Source organism: Actinia tenebrosa, unplaced genomic scaffold, assembly GCF_029948245.1.
Source record: "Actinia tenebrosa isolate PJP-AT-01 unplaced genomic scaffold, QUT_ActTen_1.0 PGA_scaffold5__44_contigs__length_20552954, whole genome shotgun sequence".
NCBI lineage: Eukaryota > Metazoa > Cnidaria > Anthozoa > Actiniaria > Actiniidae > Actinia > Actinia tenebrosa.
Genome location: NW_028292582.1, coordinates 9,045,809 through 9,065,779, shown reverse-complemented (window position 1 = coordinate 9,065,779; position 19,971 = coordinate 9,045,809). Strand labels below are relative to the sequence as shown.

The window sequence follows — 19,971 nt, the reverse complement described above, 5'->3', positions numbered from 1 at the left end:
CTTAACTGTAAAAAGAAATGTGTGTAACTATAATTTGTAACATCTAATAAAAGTATTTTTTTCTTCAGCTAACCACTTTTTGGCATGTGTGTTTGTGGTTCTGTTTTTTTGTCCCTGCATGGGATTCAACGAATTTTATCCTTGAAGAAAAAAGGAAAGAAAATGGACTGTTTATGCAAGGTAAGTCACATTCTCTATTGCAATCTTTTTCTTAAAGATACATCATAAAAATGTAGAAAAATTAATGTTAATTTCTTAATTATGGAAAGCACAGGTTTCATAGTGACAAGAGCACTCTTAAGTCACCTCTTATCAACATATGCAGCAATCAAACCAACAATTCAATAATGTTTGATTCCTGAAGTCAGTGTCAATTTGCTTGTTAATGCTACTCTGCTGTGCTTTGAGGGTTTTCCTCTGGATTCTCTGGTTTTCCTCCCTCTATATAAAAATCAACGTCTAATCCCCGGGGGGTGGGGGTACTCCTATATATGGACTACATATGGGGATGATCCGCTGAACAGGGTATGGTTTTTCGAGCTTCTTGTCATAAACAGGGTATGCACTTTCACTCAAGTTCCAAGTTCTTCCCGAGTTTCCTGTCATATTCAGGGTTTCTACTTTCATATTGATCAAAGCTGGTTATCATGGTCCTATAATAATGATACCCGAGATGACATGACAATTGAAACAGGAACTCAGTGCAATAAATTATATCTTTTTTTGTCATAAACAGGGTCTACAAATTTGAGTTTTTTTGTCATAAACAGGGTACCCCTTTCACAATCCCAGCGGAACACCCCTACCCAAATTGTGGTGGAGTACCCCCCCCCCCCCCCCCAGGCATCTAATACTTTGAATTTGATCACAGAACGAAGGCCATAGTTTCGTTAGCCACCGACTATTAATTAGCCACTAAGCTTGTAAAAAAGAACAGACATTATGATGCTTTGTGTGAGTATTCTCCATCAGTTGGTCGTATGACAAATTTATCAAACACTACATTCATTCCTGCGTTTGTCGGTGCGCAGCAGTAAAGTCCTAACTGTATTGGGTGGCCTGTGGATTCCATATGAGTGATTCGCATGAATTTCCATTGGTCGTCACTACCAGACCGAGGTTTATATTCAATCTGTAATTAATCATAAATTAATTTGATCAGTTATCAATATTTGATTTGTAAATATTTAATTATTCCCAAAGAATATATTCTTACTACATAATCATCATGTATTTTGTGTATTCTAAGGGCTAGTTTGCTGTCATGCCAGTCTTGTGTGGACCAGTCACTCCATTTATTTGTTACCACACAACTTAATCTAAATTTGCCATCCACAAACTCTATTCCCTGAAGAAGAAAAAAGAATTAAAAACAGCAAGTATTAATTATTTGCATTCATCATCACCATCATCACCACCATTATTATCACTATCATCATCATCACCACCATCATCAACATCATCATAATCACCATCATCATCATCATGATTATCTTCGCCACAAAATTATCATCATCACATACCACCTTTAGCCAACCCAATTATCTTACCGTTTTCATCCATTTCTCATTTCCCATTCTGATCATAATGCCTGCCTACCAACAAAAATATCAAATAAATTATATACTTCATCATTACAAACGAAAATAAAAATTTATTAATATCTTTAATTTTAATCCAATACCATGATCAAAAGATTATACATTCACCTGATCAAACTGATTGAAAGCTGTCAAATCAAATGACGTCTCTATAATACACATTTCCTGTTTAACCACCAGATGTAACAAGTGACCATTGTCTTTGATTATCTCTGGTTTATAGTACGTTCTTTGGGAGAAGAAAAACAAAATAATAAATAGACTATTTACTTGAAAACTCAAGTATTTGTCTAAGAGGAGATAGGTCGGCACAGAAAATACCCTATTAATTCAGTAAATTACAATAATAGTGTAGTTTTCATGTGACTGAAATTAGCTCGCGGCATGAATGCAGTCATGGCATGGTAAGGCAATGCCACCAGACCAATCACACATATTGCGTGATAATTTACTCTCCATCCAATCAAATGCCTGGAGCATGGTACAAACATGACATGGACACTGTCATGCCAAGGGAAATGCCAGACCAATTAGATTTTGATGGGGAAATCAGCCAATCAAAGTTTTTTAGACATCTGCATAGTTGTGGCAAGGCAAGACAGCACTAAGCTTTTCACAGTACTGTGATACAAAAACTGCTCTGTCTGGCAATAATGGTGCTAGGGAAATATTATTTATCCATCCCTCCTTCAAGAAGAAGAACTTTATTCGTACCCATTATAACATTATTTTATAATTTGATACATTATTTATGTTAAACAGATTGAGGGGTACCTACTTCCAAAAATAACTAGAAAGCTAAAAATGATTGGAAGTCGGTTTACATATTCTTAATTAAAAGTCATTACATTTAGGGTCGGGATTTCTGCTATTTACAAATATAATAATGAGATCTTCCTGTGAGATATGGAAGAAGAGGGGATTTAACCTCACTGATTTGGGCCTAAAACATTTCCACAGCTTGTTAGTTCCAAAGTATTTGAAGCAGACTCTCCTGAGCAAGTTTAGAAAATAATGCTACTTGACTTTACTTCCATATATTTCAAATCACTTACCGACGCCAAAAGTCAGTCTTCCCGTACTAAAATTTAAAAAAGAAAATAGTGATAGTAGTAATAAAAATAGAATAAAACAGATAGGCTAAGTCAATACTTTATACAACTTTAGATAAAGAACTTTAATCACGATAAAATCTAAGGTATATAGTAAAAAGCTTGTGGGATCGTGTAAATAAACACAGTTCATCGTTAAAGTTTTGACGTGGAACATCATTTCATACTCTTAAAGTATATAATCTTTAAGCTTGATTTCTCGGGAATTTAAATATTATACTCGTCATCCGATGTTTCTGAAAGCTTTCATAAGCCAAAGTCTAATAAAATAGCGCTGTTGCATCCAGGGTGTTGCAATATAATATTGAACATCATAAAAGTTCTGTACTCACAGGAACGACTTTCATCCCACTAGAACCGTTCTGTCTCGTACGAAACTCAGCCGGTGGATTAAACCACATGAAATCTGGGCCAAGTTTATCGACTTTGAAATCTAAAGCAATACTAAACTCACTTCCGACTCTTGGTAAAGACGCCATGTTTGTTGTCAAACAACAACTATTTATAGGAAAGCTGGAATGGAACTCGAGGACTTGGGAGCGTGAGAATATGTCTGTGACTAACATTTCTTTAGGAGCCCTCTTATTTTTATTTTTCAATGATTTTCGTTTAGTAGCAGGTAAATACTCTGCTTTAGTGGAAAGCAGTATATGAGTTTTCCTGTTAGCTAGCCGTGACTTAATAACTTCGATCTGATCCCATAGGTTATATACCTATTTCTAAAAAGGTTGTAGGCATCGCCAAGGGCGATAGAGAATAGGCAAAAAGCTATAGGTCATAGACCATTTCAAGATCCAAGAATAGCAGGACTGATTTTTGTTTCTGCTTCTTATTCTCGTCAAGAACATGGATTTACTGTACATTGAGACTGATGCAATAATGTTGTATTCAAAGAAACCATTTCTATGATGGAATGACCTATCGCCTATGGCCTTTGGCGATGACAACGTTTTTTGAAATAAGTATATATTGATTACACACGGGGGAAGACAAAAAATGAAATCAGTCTTTCCTGTTCCCTTAGACATGCCTCCTCCCATTTCCCCATTCATATACTCATATGCACACAGGGTGAAGGACGTCACGGTTTGTTTACATCGGCTAAAATGTAAAAATTTAGACTAAATTTAAGCTTAATTCTCTTCTTTCGAGATATTTAGCGTAATATTTAGTTGTTCTTGCCATCACCAGCTCATAAACCAAATTTCATTGTAATTTAAGATGTGTTGTTGTCATTATATTCCATCCCCCTCCAGCGACATGATGCCTAGCATTAAAACAATGGTTTGTTTTGATGTGACGTCATTATGAATTAGGGTATTTCCCGGTATTCCAAGGAAGTGTGCAGATGAGTGAGACTACGTGAAGAAGGGAAAATCTTAAAGAAAAAGTAAGTCAGCCGTAATATTATTACTTTTACTAGTAAAAAATGAAACTAAGACGTATTGGATAGAATTTCTGAAAGTATGGGCCTCAACCGGGAACAACTTTAAATGGATATTATTCTGGATGAAGGTCGGGAAGTCGATCGGAGTGGAGGCATTGTGAGCGAGAACAGAATTTCAAAATCGGTCGTGATTTACATCATAAGTGAATTCTGAATTCTTTCAAGACTCTTCAGTATCCAACTGGATCTATAGGAACTCTTAAGAGGGCGTCTCTGTAACAGCGTGCCACTCGATCTGGGCTCGAAAAATAGATTTCTTTTATATTCCTACCATCGAAAGTACTATCTATCCTCACTACAAAATTGCAGTTAGAATTGTTCTAAATTCTTTTTTCCACCCGCTATGCGAATTTTTGTCCATCGACCCCAAACCAGTGAAAGACGCCGATTTTCGAGGTCGGCCGAGGGCTATTTTCAAAGTCTGTTTTCTCGGGTTTCTCTGCACATAAAAGCTAATTTTTCTATCCAGAACTTTAGTCTAGTGTAACTTCTGCATAAAAACAGTAATAGTTTTTTTTGGAATGCGCGAATTCTGAAAAATAATCCTAACTGATCGAGACTACTGAAAGCGTGACATGGAAAGCTAAGATTATGAGACCTCGAATATTGCAAATTTCTCATTTGTGGCACCTAATCCAGCCCTAAAATATCATTCAACCTCGAGATAAGAAGCTATTTTATAGATGTGTGCAATAAAATTTGCGGCACATTGCGTTTCTACGAAATAAGCTAAGTTTCAAATTGTTCTATTTTCAGTTATTTCCTTGCGTGACACGACAGGTCGTTGGGTCTGTGACGGCTACTTCTTTGCTCATTATCCTCAAACCATTACCTAAAGTATAATATGATGAATTAAACCTTAACTTTACAATATTTGTTCCATTATAAAAGATTTCAATGATCTACGGCTTCATTTAATAGTGTTTCTATAAGTTGTTTTGAAATTCCACCGCACAGTAATTTTTTATATTTGAATATCTCGAGCTCCGCGGGAGGTCAATCGTTATTTGTTTATTTAATTATAGTAAATTTAGTAAAGAAATCCTCGCTTAGTAATATCTCGAAACACCCTAAAAAGATCCAAAACTGAGAACTGTTCTTGCCTGTAGAGCTGAATATTTCTAGTTTTTTTACGTTGTAAGAAATATATCATTGATATCTTTGTCACTAGTCATTTAACGTTCTCAACGTTTATTTCCTTTATAAATTATCCATCATTTTCTATTGTGAAAAGGTATTTCGTCCTTCCGATATTTTCGAACTCCATATACTATCATTTTTTCGAAAAATACTTTGCAGTCTTGACTGTTCTTCGGCTGAGATGACGATTTTTGCAACAGGTGCAATCAAACGTATGAATTCATTCATAACTACAGAACAAGTGATTGTGAAAATTATGATCATACAGGGGCGGTGGTTCGGAAGTGGGGGTTGCGGGTACTGGCTCCTCCAATAATTTTGAAGACATAGAGCTACTCTGTAGATATGCTTCAAATAAACCATTATTATTATTATCATTATTCAATCAATGAATCAATCAATGCTCATTTCTCTTAGAGAAACATTCAGCTCTCACTCTACTCGAGTAAGTCCAACTACTTTGAAGCCAAGCCATTATGAGTTGCGTCTAAAGCATTCTTTCAAAATCTGTGATGGTTGTTGATATTTCTGAAATCTTTGGTAGATTGATCTTATTGATGTTTTTATTGGACGGCCTTTTCTTTTGTTGTTGTTTTGTTGTGATTATCATTATCATTATTATAATCATCGTTATTGTTATTATTATAATTTAATAAATCATTATTATCATTATCATTATTATCATGATCATCATCATCATCATCTTCATTACAAAAGCAAATTATTTGTTTATCTATATGAGTTCGGAACTAACATCATCTTCAAGGCGATTTTAAAACAGTCAATCAGTACAGGCTGTTTTGACGTGCTCCTCCTAGTCCTCCAATGGATAATGTTCAGCTTCCACCGCCCCTGTCGTGTACTCACTGAACTAAGATTAAATGCTTACAATGATCTTATGAATTTATATAGCGCCTTTTCTATATGAATTTAATCAAAGGCGCTTTACATTGAGTTGTTAATGACAGATTGCTTTTTATGCAATTTACAAGCATGAGAGATGGTTAGTATGAAGTGTAGGCACTGAGGGTGATCACTGCCCGGGTTTCTTTACGTTCTCAGTGGTTCTTTTACGTCCCTCCGATGTTGGTTAGTAATGATGATTGTGGAGGGACGAGACCGCCATTTAAAGTGGTCATCTGAGCCACTTGAAAGCCTAACCGGCAGCACTCTCTTCTCAGTTATTTTAAGACCCTGAGTGTTGGTCCGGCTGGGACTCGAGCCACGACCTCCCCACGAAAGTCCCAATGCTAAGCCAACTAGCTGAGCCAACCGGTTTGCGGTATAGCTAGCTAGCACTACTGATTCTACTGCGGAGAACACTTGCATTCCTTAATGACTTCCCCAACCAAACGCAAGAGCTCTGCCTTAAGGTCTTTAGATCTAAACTGTACTTCAAAGTGATTAAGTATTTTTTTTAAGCATTGCAACATTGAAGGCTGAGATCTTGTTTCTTTGATATAGTAGGCGCAAAGATCGTACGTGTCATAATGGGGTGTTGCAGGCCAATATGCTATGCTCATGATCAATTTCTTGTAACAGCAAGGGGGGGCTAATTGAGTTTGGGGGGGGTCTAATTGAGTTTCTTTCGTCAACACAACGGAAAACAATATAAAAAGTATCGTTTTTTTCTGCTGAAGGGGGGGCTTCAGCCCCACTTTGCCCCCCTCCCCCCGTCCTGGATCCGCCCTTGAACAGATTCATACGTTCTGACTCTGGTATTACATCCTGAATATCTTCCTCTTCTACCAAAGATCGTTCATTTTCCTGAGGACTGGTCACGGTAATATCTCGTACTGTGGATTTTTTTCGCGAAGTGGAAAGACGTGAAAAGAATCCTGCAATCTGGGTCTTCGATAGCCATTCTTCTCTTTCAAAGCGCCTTTCATCGTTCTCATTTCTCGCGCACCGCATTTCCGCGGCAACTTGTTCAGGGTCTGCTTTTCTACCAGTCCTCTCACCCAGGTTAAACTTTGCTGTCAAATACGACCGCACATTTTCTGTAAAACGAGCAGCTCGATCCGGTTCTTGGTTTTAGAGCCCAGCTCATGATAAGTGTTGAAGGTGTCTCTTGAACAAGTGATATATATGAAGCTTCGTCTGGTTCTCGGCGGAGCCCATCGATATAGTTTAATTTCTCTCTGACTGAATTTCGCTCTTAGATATATATTTGTATTTGTAATAATGGTTATTTGTATTATATTTAAAAGATGTATATTTTTAAAAAATTATTATGCATTGTTTTATTTTGTTTTATTTTATTTCATTTGTTTTTTTGCAAGAGTCTTCAATTTAGACGTCCTAGTCTAGCTCACTAGTATTTAGTACAAAGACATAGATTCAGTATTCCAAGTACTACTAATATAAGTATAGAGTTGATCAATAACACAGTGATTAACGCTACTAACGCGGGCACGTACATCCTTTACTTACAATGATATGAATGATATATTACCTTCAACTAAAAAAACTAGAAATATTCAGCTCTACAGGCAAGAACAGTTCTCAGTTTTGGATCTTTTTAGGGTGTTTCGAGATATTACTAAGCGAGGATTTCTTTACTAAATTTACTATAATTAAATAAACAAATAACGATTGACCTCCCGCGGAGCTCGAGATATTCAAATATAAAAAATTACTGTGCGGTGGAATTTCAAAACAACTTATAGAAACACTATTAAATGAAGCCGTAGATCATTGAAATCTTTTATAATGGAACAAATATTGTAAAGTTAAGGTTTAATTCATCATATTATATTTTAGGTAATGGTATTGAGGATAATGAGCAAAGAAGTAGCCGTCACAGACCCAACGACCTGTCGTGTCACGCAAGGAAATAACTGAAAATAGAACAATTTGAAACTTAGCTTATTTCGTAGAAACGCAATGTGCCGCAAATTTTATTGCACACATCTATAAAATAGCTTCTTATCTCGAGGTTGAATGATATTTTAGGGCTGGATTAGGTGCCACAAATGAGAAATTTGCAATATTCGAGGTCTCATAATCTTAGCTTTCCATGTCACGCTTTCAGTAGTCTCGATCAGTTAGGATTATTTTTCAGAATTCGCGCATTCCAAAAAAAACTATTACTGTTTTTATGCAGAAGTTACACTAGACTAAAGTTCTGGATAGAAAAATTAGCTTTTATGTGCAGAGAAACCCGAGAAAACAGACTTTGAAAATAGCCCTCGGCCGACCTCGAAAATCGGCGTCTTTCACTGGTTTGGGGTCGATGGACAAAAATTCGCATAGCGGGTGGAAAAAAGAATTTAGAACAATTCTAACTGCAATTTTGTAGTGAGGATAGATAGTACTTTCGATGGTAGGAATATAAAAGAAATCTATTTTTCGAGCCCAGATCGAGTGGCACGCTGTTACAGAGACGCCCTCTTAAAGCTTTAACAAAACAAAAATAATGCCGGTTTTAAGCCTGGAGCGCTTGTTTATATTCACAGTCAGTTCATGAATCAGTGCTTTTGTATAGTAGCATTTATAGCATTAACTGATCATTTTTATTAATTTCTAAGCAAAGTTCGGATTTATTTGGTTCAATAATTTGCATTTCTGTTAAGATTTAACCTTTGCCAGCTAATTTATACACAAAAAGCGTCTGCAAAGGAGGCTACGAAACGTATTACGTATCATTTCAAATATTCCGTTTTTTTTATGTTATATTTATGTTATATTCAATGCATAGCGTATTATTTTCTATTAAAGGCTTTCTTAAGAAAATTTGTAAGAAAATGATAAGGAAATGTTAGTTTAAAATAGAATTGACTAAACGGCTGCACGCGAGTACTATTCACGGTCGGACAAGTCGGCTTATTAGGTCTATCATCTGCAGAACTCATTACATTATCATATTAATTGTAGCGGACATCTTCTTTCGTTCAGTGGGGACATCTAATTCGGTAATGGGTACACAACGCAAAACGCTCGTCGATTATATCAGCGATTTAATTCTCGATAATCTTGATGTTCTTCAGTTATTTCATTCACAATAGACAGATTTATAATTACGAGGTTCACTAGAAATAAAAAGTTACAAATTAAAAGCCTATATCTTACGGAAAATCAAATATAATCTTGACATACCATATGGTGTACGTATTACGATCGTCTTGCTGCCTGTCCCGGCTTACATCCCATAATTTCAACTTATGAATATTAATAACCTACGCTAATTAGGAAATCAAATAGTTGTCGTCTACATTACTGGCCCCAAATGAGGCATTTCTTATGGATCATTTCTTAAATCATTGTCCTGACGACAATAACAAATTAATTTGGTTTCATAGCACAATTATCAATTAACTCAACAATGTTCTTGTGTAATTCGCTAACAGTGCTTCCTTGATTCTTGAGGCTTTAATCAACTCCTTCCAGCAAGCACAATTTGTGAATGGGACGGACCAACTCTGTCTTAGACGTCTTGACTCTTGCGGAGCGTACAAGTCCCTCCCTTGCCTTGTAAACTTCTAGTACACATGCCAGAGGCCACTGGCCCCGTTTAACGGTCTCGTCCACCACCAAAACAACATCACCTTTCGCTAGGTTCCTTTGTGGGGAGATCCATTTCTGCCTCAATTGTAAAGTTGGTAGGTACTCTTTGAGCCAACGGCGCCAGAACAGATTGGCTAGATATCGACACTGTCTCCATCGACGTCTGCCATAGTTATCAGAAGCCGTGAATACACCTAGAGGCATACTCGCTCCTGGACGCAGTAACAGGATATGGTTAGGCGTTAAAGGGGAGTCGTCCTTGGGATCATCACTGCAAGTTGTCAACGGCCTACTGTTAAGAATGGCCTCCACTTGCGTCATTAAAGTCAACAGGACTTCGTCTGTAGTAACTTGCTCCCTCAACAGGGCCCTTAAAATGGACTTTACAGATCTTATGATTCTCTCCCATATTCCACCCATGCTGCTGGCTCCTGGGGGATTAAACTTCCAGACGATTTCTCTCTGTTTTAGGAAACTCTCGATCTTCTGAACATTCCATTCTTGTAAAGATTTGCGTAGCTCTCTCTCACCACCCTTATAGTTAGTGCCATTGTCGCTTCTGATTTCGATGGGTCTTCCTCTGCGATTCATGAACCGCTGCAACGCATTGATGAAGGAATCTGCTTCCAAGCTATGAGCAACCTCTAGATGTACGGCTCGTGATGTTAAACAAGTGAAAATGCATCCATACCGTTTCTCTGTGCTCCGACCTCTTTTCACTAAGAATGGACCAAAGAAGTCTGTTCCAACAAATGAAAATGGTGGTTCGTCAGGGGTGAGCCTGTCAACTGGCAAGTTTGCCATCTGTTGGGATATAGGCGGGGCCTTACGTCTTCGGCAGTCAAAGCATGTCGTCAGCACACGTCTAATTAAGGATCTTGCGCTTACTATCCAATATCGCTGTCTTACAAGGGCCAGTAGGTGTTCTCTTCCAGCGTGGCCGTACAGTTGGTGATAATGTCTAATAACAAGCTCGCAGACAGGGTGGTTCTTCGGTAGAATTGGTGGATGTTTGGCTGCATCAGAAATTGGGGCGTTCTCTAAGCGGCCTCCAACTAATAAAACTCCTCCTTTAAGCACGGGGGCTAGCTTGAAAATGCAACTTGCCTTTGGTAGGGGTTTCTCTCTTGTGGAAACTTTGACTTTCGACTTCTCAATCTGTTTGCTCAAGATATTCACTTCCCTTGTGAAGCCTTGGCCTTGTACATCCTTGATAATTGCAACTTCTGCTTCTCGAATCTCTTTCACAGTTATTCTTCCTCTTGTAGCAGGCTTAACTTCAAAATCATGCTTTGAACTTCTTAACTTGTTTACGAAGTAGTTTCTGAATCTCAGCATCCAGGCAATGGCCACCTTTAAGCGATACCAATCAGAGTAATGCTCGTACATTCGTTGCAGGAAGTTCTTTGAGTCCCTTTGCTGTGCCATATAGACCTGTCTCTCTCTCTTCACTTCTGGGTCGTCACTTGGTACCTCAGATATCTTGAGAACTGGTGCTGGCCACGAATCTTGGCCTTTCCATAAAAACTCAGGGCCGCACAACCATCGCCTTCCTTCGTCTCCTGTAATTTTCTCCGCGGTCAAACCTCTGGACGCATCATCCGCAGGATTGTCTTTGGTATTCACATATCTCCACTGCTTGGGGGTAGAAAATTCGTGAATGATAGCAATCCGATGTGCCACGAAGATGTTGAATCGTCTTGAGAAGTTGTTGATGTATTGAAGCACTGTTGTAGAGTCAGTCCAGAACGTCGACTCAGTCAGCGGCAGATCTAGCTCGGCTGTTAACATCTTATCAATTTTGACTGCTACAACGGCCGCCGATAGTTCTAAGCGAGGAATGGTCACTGGTTTTACAGGAGCGAGCCTTGACTTCCCGTTCAGGAACGAACAATGTACTTCCCCATTAATGTCAACCATCCGCAGGTACGATACGGTGCCATAAGCTGACTGGGAAGCATCTGCGAAATGGTGCAATTCATAGGTGACGATGTTTCCAAGGTCAGGTGACTTCAAGCATCTCGGTAGCTTCACATTTGACAGTCTTGGTAGGTCTTCTAGCCATCTCTTCCACTCAACGAGGTTATGTTCAGGGATTGGGTCATCCCATTTTAATTGCTGTCTACAAAGTTCTTGCAAGATTAGCTTGGCTAACAGGACGAATGGAGCAGCGATACCCAATGGATCATACACAGAACTCGTTATGGATAACATCCCACGTCTTGTAAGAGGCCTTTCCTTTACCTGTGTCTTAAATCCGATGCAATCTTTCTCGACATCCCATTCAACTCCTAAGGCTCTTTCCGTCGGAAATCGTTCAAAGTCTAGTTCCTTTACAGCCTTAGCTCTTTCAGATTCAGGTATCGACTTGAGGACTTCTTTACTATTGCTCATCCACTTTGTGAGACGAAATCCTCCTCGTCGTAGCAGTTCAGTCACTTCAGATGCAGTTCGTATAGCGCCTTCAACAGTACTTGTCGACTTCAGCATATCATCCACATAGAAGTTCCTATGCACGATGTTCACAATCTCATCATCAAATTCGGTTTGATTGTCGTCAGCTGTTTTTCTGAGTGCAAAATTCGCACAACTTGGCGAAGACGTTGCACCGAAAATGTGGACTAGCATTTGAAAATTTGCTGGCTGTTGACTAAGATCTCCATCAGGCCACCAAAGGAATCTAAGCATGTCACAGTCCTTGGGCTCAACCTTGACTTGCAAAAACATAGCTTCGATATCTGCTGCTAGTGCTATGGGCTCTTCGCGAAATCTAGTAAGGACGCCTACGAGACTGTTCGTTTGATCAGGTCCTTGCAATAGTTGGTCATTTAATGACATGCCTTTCCATTTGGCGGCGCAGTCGAATACCACGCGTGGCTTCTTGGGGGTAATCACAGCATGGTGGGGTAGGTACCACACTCTCTTCTGGTCAAAATTCTCGTTGGGAAGGCGACGGGCATAGCCCTTAGTCAGATGGTCATCTATAACTTCTTTGTATTTCTCATAAAGTCCAGGATCGTTCAGGAATCTTTGTTTTAATGTTGCAAGTCTAAACTCAGCCATCGGTCGATTGTTCAATGTACAATAACTGCTGTTTCTCCACGGCAGGGCCATTTGGTAGTGACCCTCAGATAAAACCGTGCTTTCCTGCATGATAGACAACGCTCTTTTATCTTCTGCTGACATGCATTCTTCGGAACTTAGTACTGCATCTCCGAAATCGGTCCTCCAGAATCTTTCAACTTGAGCCTTAAGCTCATCACCATGGGAAGATATGTAGTGTGCGTTCAAGCTTTGTTGATGCGTAGACTCAGTCATCGGTCCTACGATGGTCCATCCAAGGAGTGTCTTGACCGCATACGGTTCCTTCCGTTGTCCTCGTTTCTCTTCTAACGCCCAAAAGGCTTCAGGCGTATCATTGCCGATGAGTAAAGTAACTTCATCAGTGTCTATTTCAGGTATTTGTATTTCTGCTAGATGTGGCCACCTACGAATGTCTTCATCTCTGGGTGCACCTTCTGTAGTGATGTGCAATTTTTTGACTGTCCATACGGTCGGTATCTCGACGACATTGTCTGAGTCAAGAGCTGTAACTTCCAAACTCGCGGTTAATCCCTTTCGCTGAACGTTTGCCTTTTCGATAGTTGTCAACGAGAATGTTCGTTCGGCGCCTTCGATTCCCAGCTGTTCTATTAGGCGTTTCTCGCACAATGTCGTGTCGGATCCCTGGTCCAAAAGAGCGTAGGTGACAACAGATCTCTGACCTTTCTTTCCACGAACCTTTACGGGCACGATTGGAAGACATACTCTTTTCTCCTTGGCAAGAACATCGACGCTGTTTACGCTATCAGCCTTGACGACATTATAATTTTTAGCACTGTTCGTATTGTTACTTGAATCCTGGCTCGGCTGTTGATTAAGGTTAGAGCTGTTCGGTGGATGCAGCAACGTGTGGTGTTTTCCCTCACAGGAATCCACTTCACACTGTTTTTTCTGATAGCAATTCTTTGCTCTATGTCCTCGCTTAAGGCTGTTGTCACATAACCCTTTGTCTCGAACAAACTTCATTCTTTCACCTTGCGTCTTCTTCTTAAATTCATCGCAGCTTGTGAGAAGATGTGCTTGGGCACAAAGACCACACTTTACCTGGTCGTTTAAAGTATATGCGGCCCTCGAAGCTAATTGTGAATCCTTTGTTGTTGCCGTCACTTTCGGCGTTTCTGCTTGGTGTGTCGCTAGGGTGGTAGCTCTTGGCGGCCTTGGCGTGTTCTGAAACGGTTTACTTCGGGGTCGCATTCTGTCCCTGGACGTGTCCTTTGAGTCCATAATCTGTCCGAAAACAGGATCATTTGCGGCCTTTGCTCTCTCAGACAAAAATTCGGACATATGGTCTATGCTGGGTTTTCTTCCTCCGCTTCGTATCACTCTAGCCTTCTCGAGCCACCTAGCCTTTAGGTGGACAGGGAAACGTTCTGCTATTTTCTTCAAGTTGTCAGCATTGTTCAAGTCGTCACAATATCCAACGGCACGTAGAGTTAATTCACAGTCCTTTAACTTATCGGCGAAAACTTGCAGGCCTTGTCTATCAGACGCCCTCAGCGGGGGTCCCTCAGTTACAAGATCAATGTAGGCCGTGGCTATGACATAAGGTTCGCCGAATCTTTCAAGCAATAACGTTCGTGCTGTGAGGTAGCCGTCGGTAGAGTCCAATACTACACAGTTCTTGATCACTTCTTTCGCCTTGCCCGTACAATATTGCAGTAAATAATTCAATCGTTCTCCGTTATCCTCAGTCTTTGCTTCAATGTTCTGTTCGTAGTTGCGAATAAACCTCCAGTAGTGTAATGGGTTTCCATCAAAGGTTAATAGCTCTGGTTTAGGAAGCATTAAAGCGTTGGTCATGGCGCTGGTGATCCTTTCTTGCTGCTTTATCAGTTGACTGAGGACCTTCTCATGGACTGCTGGCTTAGGTGGTTCATCGTTATTGGCAGTGTCGCTTAGACGGTTATCATAATCAGCGACGTAGAACTCGGGTGTGTTCAGGTCCAGCCATGCCTGTGGTGTCGGTGCATGTGCAGCATGAACAAACTTCGGTTTGGGCTTCCTGTGTACTACATCAGGCCATTCTGTCGTCGTAAACGGGTTACTTGAGCTTCCCCTTGTCGGTGTTGCTAACGAACTGCCAGGCGTCTGGGCCATCGGGGCTGCGAATGGGTTAGTGGAGATCGGTGTTATCGGAGTTGCAAACGGGTTCACAGGGAGGCGCTGTCTAAAGTCTGCAACTCTAGTCGATTCCTTTGGGGCACTTCTTGGTGTGGAGCCAAAGGGGTTTGAACCAGGTAACACGTCGTCGTCGTCGTCGTAAAAATTGTATAGCTCAACTCGTTCGGCCCTTTCATAGATTTTTAGTTCAGTGTTTCTTTGTTCCATTTCGTGTTGAGCTTTTAGTAATGTGTGTCGACGTTTTATTTTATTGACTTGAATTGCCTCCTCTAACCGCAATTTCATCGTCATCTCTTCAATTCTTTCTTGCAATTCTTGCTCTTCCTTCAACTGTCTAATCTTAAGCTCGGCAACAGCTTGATCTGCCCTCGCTTTCAACTTTAACTTCGTTGCTGTACTTGATTGGGAACTTTCGTTAGAGCCTGCTTGGCTACTAGAATCGCAGGGTTCGACAAGAGGCAGATCAAAGTCAATGAACGGTCTTTTGTTCCGGTGGGTCCACGCATCAATTTCTCCCTCAATGTCTTTTTTAGCTTCTAGCTCTCTACTGTAAATGCCTTCAGCTTCTTCAATATCCAACTGTTCCTTCAAGCATTCTAAGTGCTGTTGACAACACCGTTCGAAGTTATCAAATGTGTTCAATATTTTCTGCCTTATCCTCAGAACGGTATCAATATCATTGAAATTCTCTGATTTCATCACTTCTTTTATATTTCGATAATTCTTTGTCAATTGGCCAATATATCCCGATCTTGAGCGTCTTAGAGCTTCAGCTCTCTCTTCTCTCACTCCGTCACAACTTTCACGATCAGCGGGCTTCTTGCGTCTTGCCGGCGGGCTTCCTGTGTCATCATCCATCGCTGCACATGGAAATTCGAGGAATTCACAAGCCGTACGATTCTTGTAAACACTCTTCGGAGATGAAATAAACGCTGGATAACTGCAGAATCAAGCTTAATAAATGTCCATCAGTCGGTGAATGACATATGTGAACAATAATGTAGCGGACATCTTCTTTCGTTCAGTGGGGACATCTAATTCGGTAATGGGTACACAACGCAAAACGCTCGTCGATTATATCAGCGATTTAATTCTCGATAATCTTGATGTTCTTCAGTTATTTCATTCACAATAGACAGATTTATAATTACGAGGTTCACTAGAAATAAAAAGTTACAAATTAAAAGCCTATATCTTACGGAAAATCAAATATAATCTTGACATACCATATGGTGTACGTATTACGATCGTCTTGCTGCCTGTCCCGGCTTACATCCCATAATTTCAACTTATGAATATTAATAACCTACGCTAATTAGGAAATCAAATAGTTGTCGTCTACATTAATACTCGATTTTTTTAAAGACAAAAAATATATTTAAGTTCTGATTAGCTTTTACTAGTACGCATTGCCTCTTTATCCTTGTATTTTGAGTATTCGTTCATTATTTTCCTAACTTTCTATGGAGATGGGTCACGAGACCAACGGATGGCCAATGGACTCAGACACACCGGCTGAGACACAGGGAGCCCGGCGAGCCCGGCTGTAGTTGAACAAATAAATCAATAAAGTACTCTGGGTTTCCTGTGTTGAGATTTGAAACATTATTAACTTGGAACCTTTCAATTATGCACAAAATATTTAATTTCGATTTGACTCCATCGTCAAATTCTTTTTATTCTTCCTCGAACGTTAGGTATTACCAAGTACTTCCCAAAAACGAAATAAAAAAGAGCTCGATCATTATGGTCAGCGGTATACGCGTCTTCTTTCCTAGTCCGCCATTTTGTGAGTTGTTTTGAGACGCCGCTGACCAGTACGATAGGGCGATCGCAAGCGTACTTCCGCGGTGCCTGCGTAGAGAGGATGCGCGCAAACAATGCTTGTGAACGTCCTTAAAAGCACACGTTTCTTTTATTAGTTTGGCTGCTTTCTGATGTACGAAGATGGATGTGATGAACGAACAAGACAATAAAATAATTCAGAAAAATTACGTTCGACTTCTCGAGACCTTGGAAGTACACAACCTTTTGGGCTACCTGTATCAAGAGGGTGCGTTGAGCGATCATGATAAAGAAAAAATATACGCATTAGGTACCTCCAAAGAAAAGGCTGAAACTTTATTAGTCATAATAATGAAGAGAAAGGATGGCTTGAAAATGCTGATCAAGGCGCTGCTACTATCTAGAGTCCAAGGGTTTTTGGGGAATGAACTACTGGAAATAGTTACATGGGGTGAACGAGGTAAGACGAACAAAAACTATTTTAATTTTTTCATTCGTTCATTCGCCCATTTCATTGTTCATTCAATCATTCGTTTGTTGGTGGGTTGGTTGCTTGCTCGCTTGCTTGCTTGCTTGTCAGAAGGATCTTATTCTATACCAGTCCCTTGCTGAATACAAAAAGGCTATAATATCCCATTCACACCAAGGCTTAAATATGTTTAAAAGCTGTTTAACTAAGCAGGTTTGGAAAACTATCTACGAACACTGCACAATATTTGGTGAAATAATGCATGTAAACTATCCTTTGTCTTGCTGTGACAATATTTCTGTTTCTCAATTTTTTTCCTAATGAAAACGTAGTTTAACTTATCCCGTTTAGGTGTGAATGGGGTAATTAAATTAGGGGCTAAACTACTTCTTATCTTATTCTCGTATCCAGAGATGGAGACTTTTAAACTCGAACTGCAGGGCAAGATCGATCATCAGCAGATGCTTGAAGCGAACGTGGCAGCTTTGAAGCAAGAAAACAACCAGCTAAAAGAGAAGAATGCTAACCTCACAGAAAGACTTCAGGAGAAAGACGAGACGATAATTGCCCTGAGACAGCAACTGCAAGAGAAAAATAGGAGAGACGTGCCAAAACAACCCAAACTCTCTCGAAGTCCTGCATTTCTCCATACATGTAATGGAAAGCACCGGCGGTCCCAGTCAGAGACAAGATAAACAGCTGGAATACTAATAATAAACTTTATTTATACACGGAATTACATCATCTATATCTATAAATGCTCTTCCTGAGAGCCTTGTCATACAAGACAAAGGTAGAGAAGATAAGAAATATATATGTACAAACAAATACTAAATTAAGAATTTACTAATAAAATACTTTTAAAACTGACAGGAAGACTTTTATTGATTCTCGTACCTTTAATGGCAGAGAATTCCAGGCAACTGCTCCACTATATTTAAAGCGATTTTTAAAAAGTTTGTCCTAGGAAGTGGTAATAATAAATTTGAGTGACAACCACGAAGACCATAGTCATGAACTCCGGAGACATTTTTGAATAGGCATAGTTAATAGAGGGGAATAGGTTACACGAGTACTTTAGCATTCCACAATTTATGATCTTATGCATAGTTGTCACCTTCCGCCTGAAGCGTCTTGTTTCAAGATCATCCCTCTCTAATTGATGCATTTTAAAAATATCTCCATAAGAGAGGTGGCTATCAAAGGAGCAGAGATCTTAATAATACAAGTGGGAATTCCGTCAAGACCCGACGCCTTGTTAAGAGGCAGTTTGTTAATCAGAGAAATTATATATTCCTTATTAACTGGTTTAAAGACAAATTTTAGGACGTGAAAGATTGAATTTCTAGTGGCGTAGTCGGAAAGGACGCAGCTAATTTTGGTCCAACCGAGACAAAGTTTTTGTTAAATAACTTATATAAATTATAATAAATTATAATAGGAGGTTTGTTTGGTCCCACGAATCTTAAGCTTTGTTATTACAGTATTTTTCGTTTTTCGATTTAACAAACTGTTTATAATTTTCCAAGTTCTTTTAGAGTTCCCTGTACATTCCTCAAGGTTATTGACATAAAAGTCGCGTTTTTCTTCCTTTACCTTGTGGTTTACCCTGTTTTTTACTGTTCGATATGATATGCTACCCAATTAGGGACGGACCATTAGATAGTTGATGGGGGTTGCGTAAATCCCCCAAATAATATCGAGCAAGCACTTAAACCTCAAAAAAAATATGGTGCAACCTCTTCTGCTCTTCCCAGTAGACCGAGGTAGTTGTGATTTTTTAATCGCCTTCGTAGCGTCTGTTATGTTATCCGTACATTTCAAATCGACCACGTGATGCCAATGTTGTACCACGAGGAAAATTTTTTAATATCTTTAATTTTAATCCAATACCATGATCAAAAGATTATACATTCACCTGATCAAACTGATTGACAGCTGTCGAATCAAATTAATGACGTCTCTATAATACACATTTCCTGTTTAACCACAAGATGTAACAAGTGACCATTGTCTTTGATTATCTCTGGTTTATAGTACGTTCTTTGGGAGGAGAAAAACAAAATAATAAATAGACTAGTTACTTGAAAACTCAACTATTTGTCTAAGAGGAGATAGGTCGGCACAGAAAATACCCTATTAATTCAGTAAATTACAATAATAGTGTAGTTTTCATGTGACTGAAATTAGCTCGCGGCATTAATGCAATCATGGCATGGTATGGCAATGCCACCAGATCTCTTTCGAGATATTTAGCGTAATATTTAGTTGTTCTTGCCATCACCAGCTCATAAACCAAATTTCATTGTGATTTAAGATGTGTTGTTGTCATTCCACCCCCCCCCCCCCCCCCCCCCCCCCCAAAGCGACCACGATCCCTATTCTTGGTTTTCACCTACGTCATCATGGATTTCAAAAGCGTAAATTCGCATTATAATGAAACAGAAGTTTCATATTCTTGTAAAGCGGTCCAAACTACATATACTGGTTAAATTTTAGGGCTGTAAAGCATTTCGTTGAGGAACTATAAGCGAATAAACATGACGCAATTTTTGGTTAAAATGTATGGAGCAGCCATCTTGGTGTTCCAAGTTGGTACACCATCATGGCGGACGAAATTCTAAAGGCTTAAAATGATGGAATATTTAATATGTTTGACTATTTTTCACTTACACATACTTTAAATAG

At 39.4% G+C, this 19,971-nt stretch overlaps 3 protein-coding genes and 1 long non-coding RNA gene across 4 annotated transcripts; 1 reads left to right on the top strand and 3 right to left on the bottom strand.

The window, feature by feature from the left end:
• Nucleotides 1-841: 841 nt before the first annotated feature.
• LOC116293255 (uncharacterized) lies at nt 842-3,270 on the bottom strand. Its single transcript, XM_031700656.2, has 6 exons — nt 3,046-3,270; nt 2,657-2,682; nt 1,710-1,830; nt 1,551-1,595; nt 1,217-1,348; nt 842-1,132 (listed from the first exon to the last, which is right to left on the bottom strand). Exons 1-6 carry the CDS (start codon nt 3,190-3,192, stop codon nt 941-943), a joined length of 663 nt encoding a protein of 220 aa, XP_031556516.2. The 5' UTR covers nt 3,193-3,270; the 3' UTR covers nt 842-940.
• Nucleotides 3,271-3,968: 698 nt separating this feature from the next.
• On the top strand, nt 3,969-18,153 carry LOC116294996 (uncharacterized). The gene is made up of 3 exons (XM_089037515.1): nt 3,969-4,103; nt 16,952-17,274; nt 17,695-18,153. The coding sequence occupies exons 2-3, from the start codon at nt 16,977-16,979 to the stop codon at nt 17,976-17,978; spliced, it is 582 nt and encodes a 193-aa protein (XP_088893641.1). The 5' UTR covers nt 3,969-4,103; nt 16,952-16,976; the 3' UTR covers nt 17,979-18,153.
• On the bottom strand, nt 9,242-9,941 carry LOC148906484 (uncharacterized). The gene is made up of 2 exons (XR_016121266.1): nt 9,399-9,941; nt 9,242-9,331 (listed from the first exon to the last, which is right to left on the bottom strand). It is a non-coding gene; the product is annotated as an uncharacterized LOC148906484 (long non-coding RNA).
• Nucleotides 9,941-16,368, bottom strand: LOC148906483 (uncharacterized). Its single transcript, XM_089038045.1, has 3 exons — nt 16,256-16,368; nt 10,013-16,188; nt 9,941-9,969 (listed from the first exon to the last, which is right to left on the bottom strand). The coding sequence occupies exons 2-3, from the start codon at nt 15,885-15,887 to the stop codon at nt 9,941-9,943; spliced, it is 5,904 nt and encodes a 1,967-aa protein (XP_088894171.1). The 5' UTR covers nt 15,888-16,188; nt 16,256-16,368.
• Nucleotides 18,154-19,971: the final 1,818 nt, after the last annotated feature.

Coding starts and splice junctions, on each gene's coding strand:
- LOC116293255 (XM_031700656.2), bottom strand. CDS start 3,192: ATGGCGTCTTTACCAAGAGTCGGAAGTGAGTTTAGTATTGCTTTAGAT. Junction 1,831..2,656: donor AAGACTGACTTTTGGCGTCG/GTAAGTGATTTG, acceptor CTTCTCCCAAAG/AACGTACTATAAACCAGAGA. Junction 1,133..1,216: donor AAATACATGATGATTATGTA/GTAAGAATATAT, acceptor GATTAATTACAG/ATTGAATATAAACCTCGGTC.
- LOC148906483 (XM_089038045.1), bottom strand. CDS start 15,887: ATGGATGATGACACAGGAAGCCCGCCGGCAAGACGCAAGAAGCCCGCT. Junction 9,970..10,012: donor GTTACTGCGTCCAGGAGCGA/GTATGCCTCTAG, acceptor TAACTATGGCAG/ACGTCGATGGAGACAGTGTC.
- LOC116294996 (XM_089037515.1), top strand. CDS start 16,977: ATGGATGTGATGAACGAACAAGACAATAAAATAATTCAGAAAAATTAC. Junction 17,275..17,694: donor AGTTACATGGGGTGAACGAG/GTAAGACGAACA, acceptor TCTCGTATCCAG/AGATGGAGACTTTTAAACTC.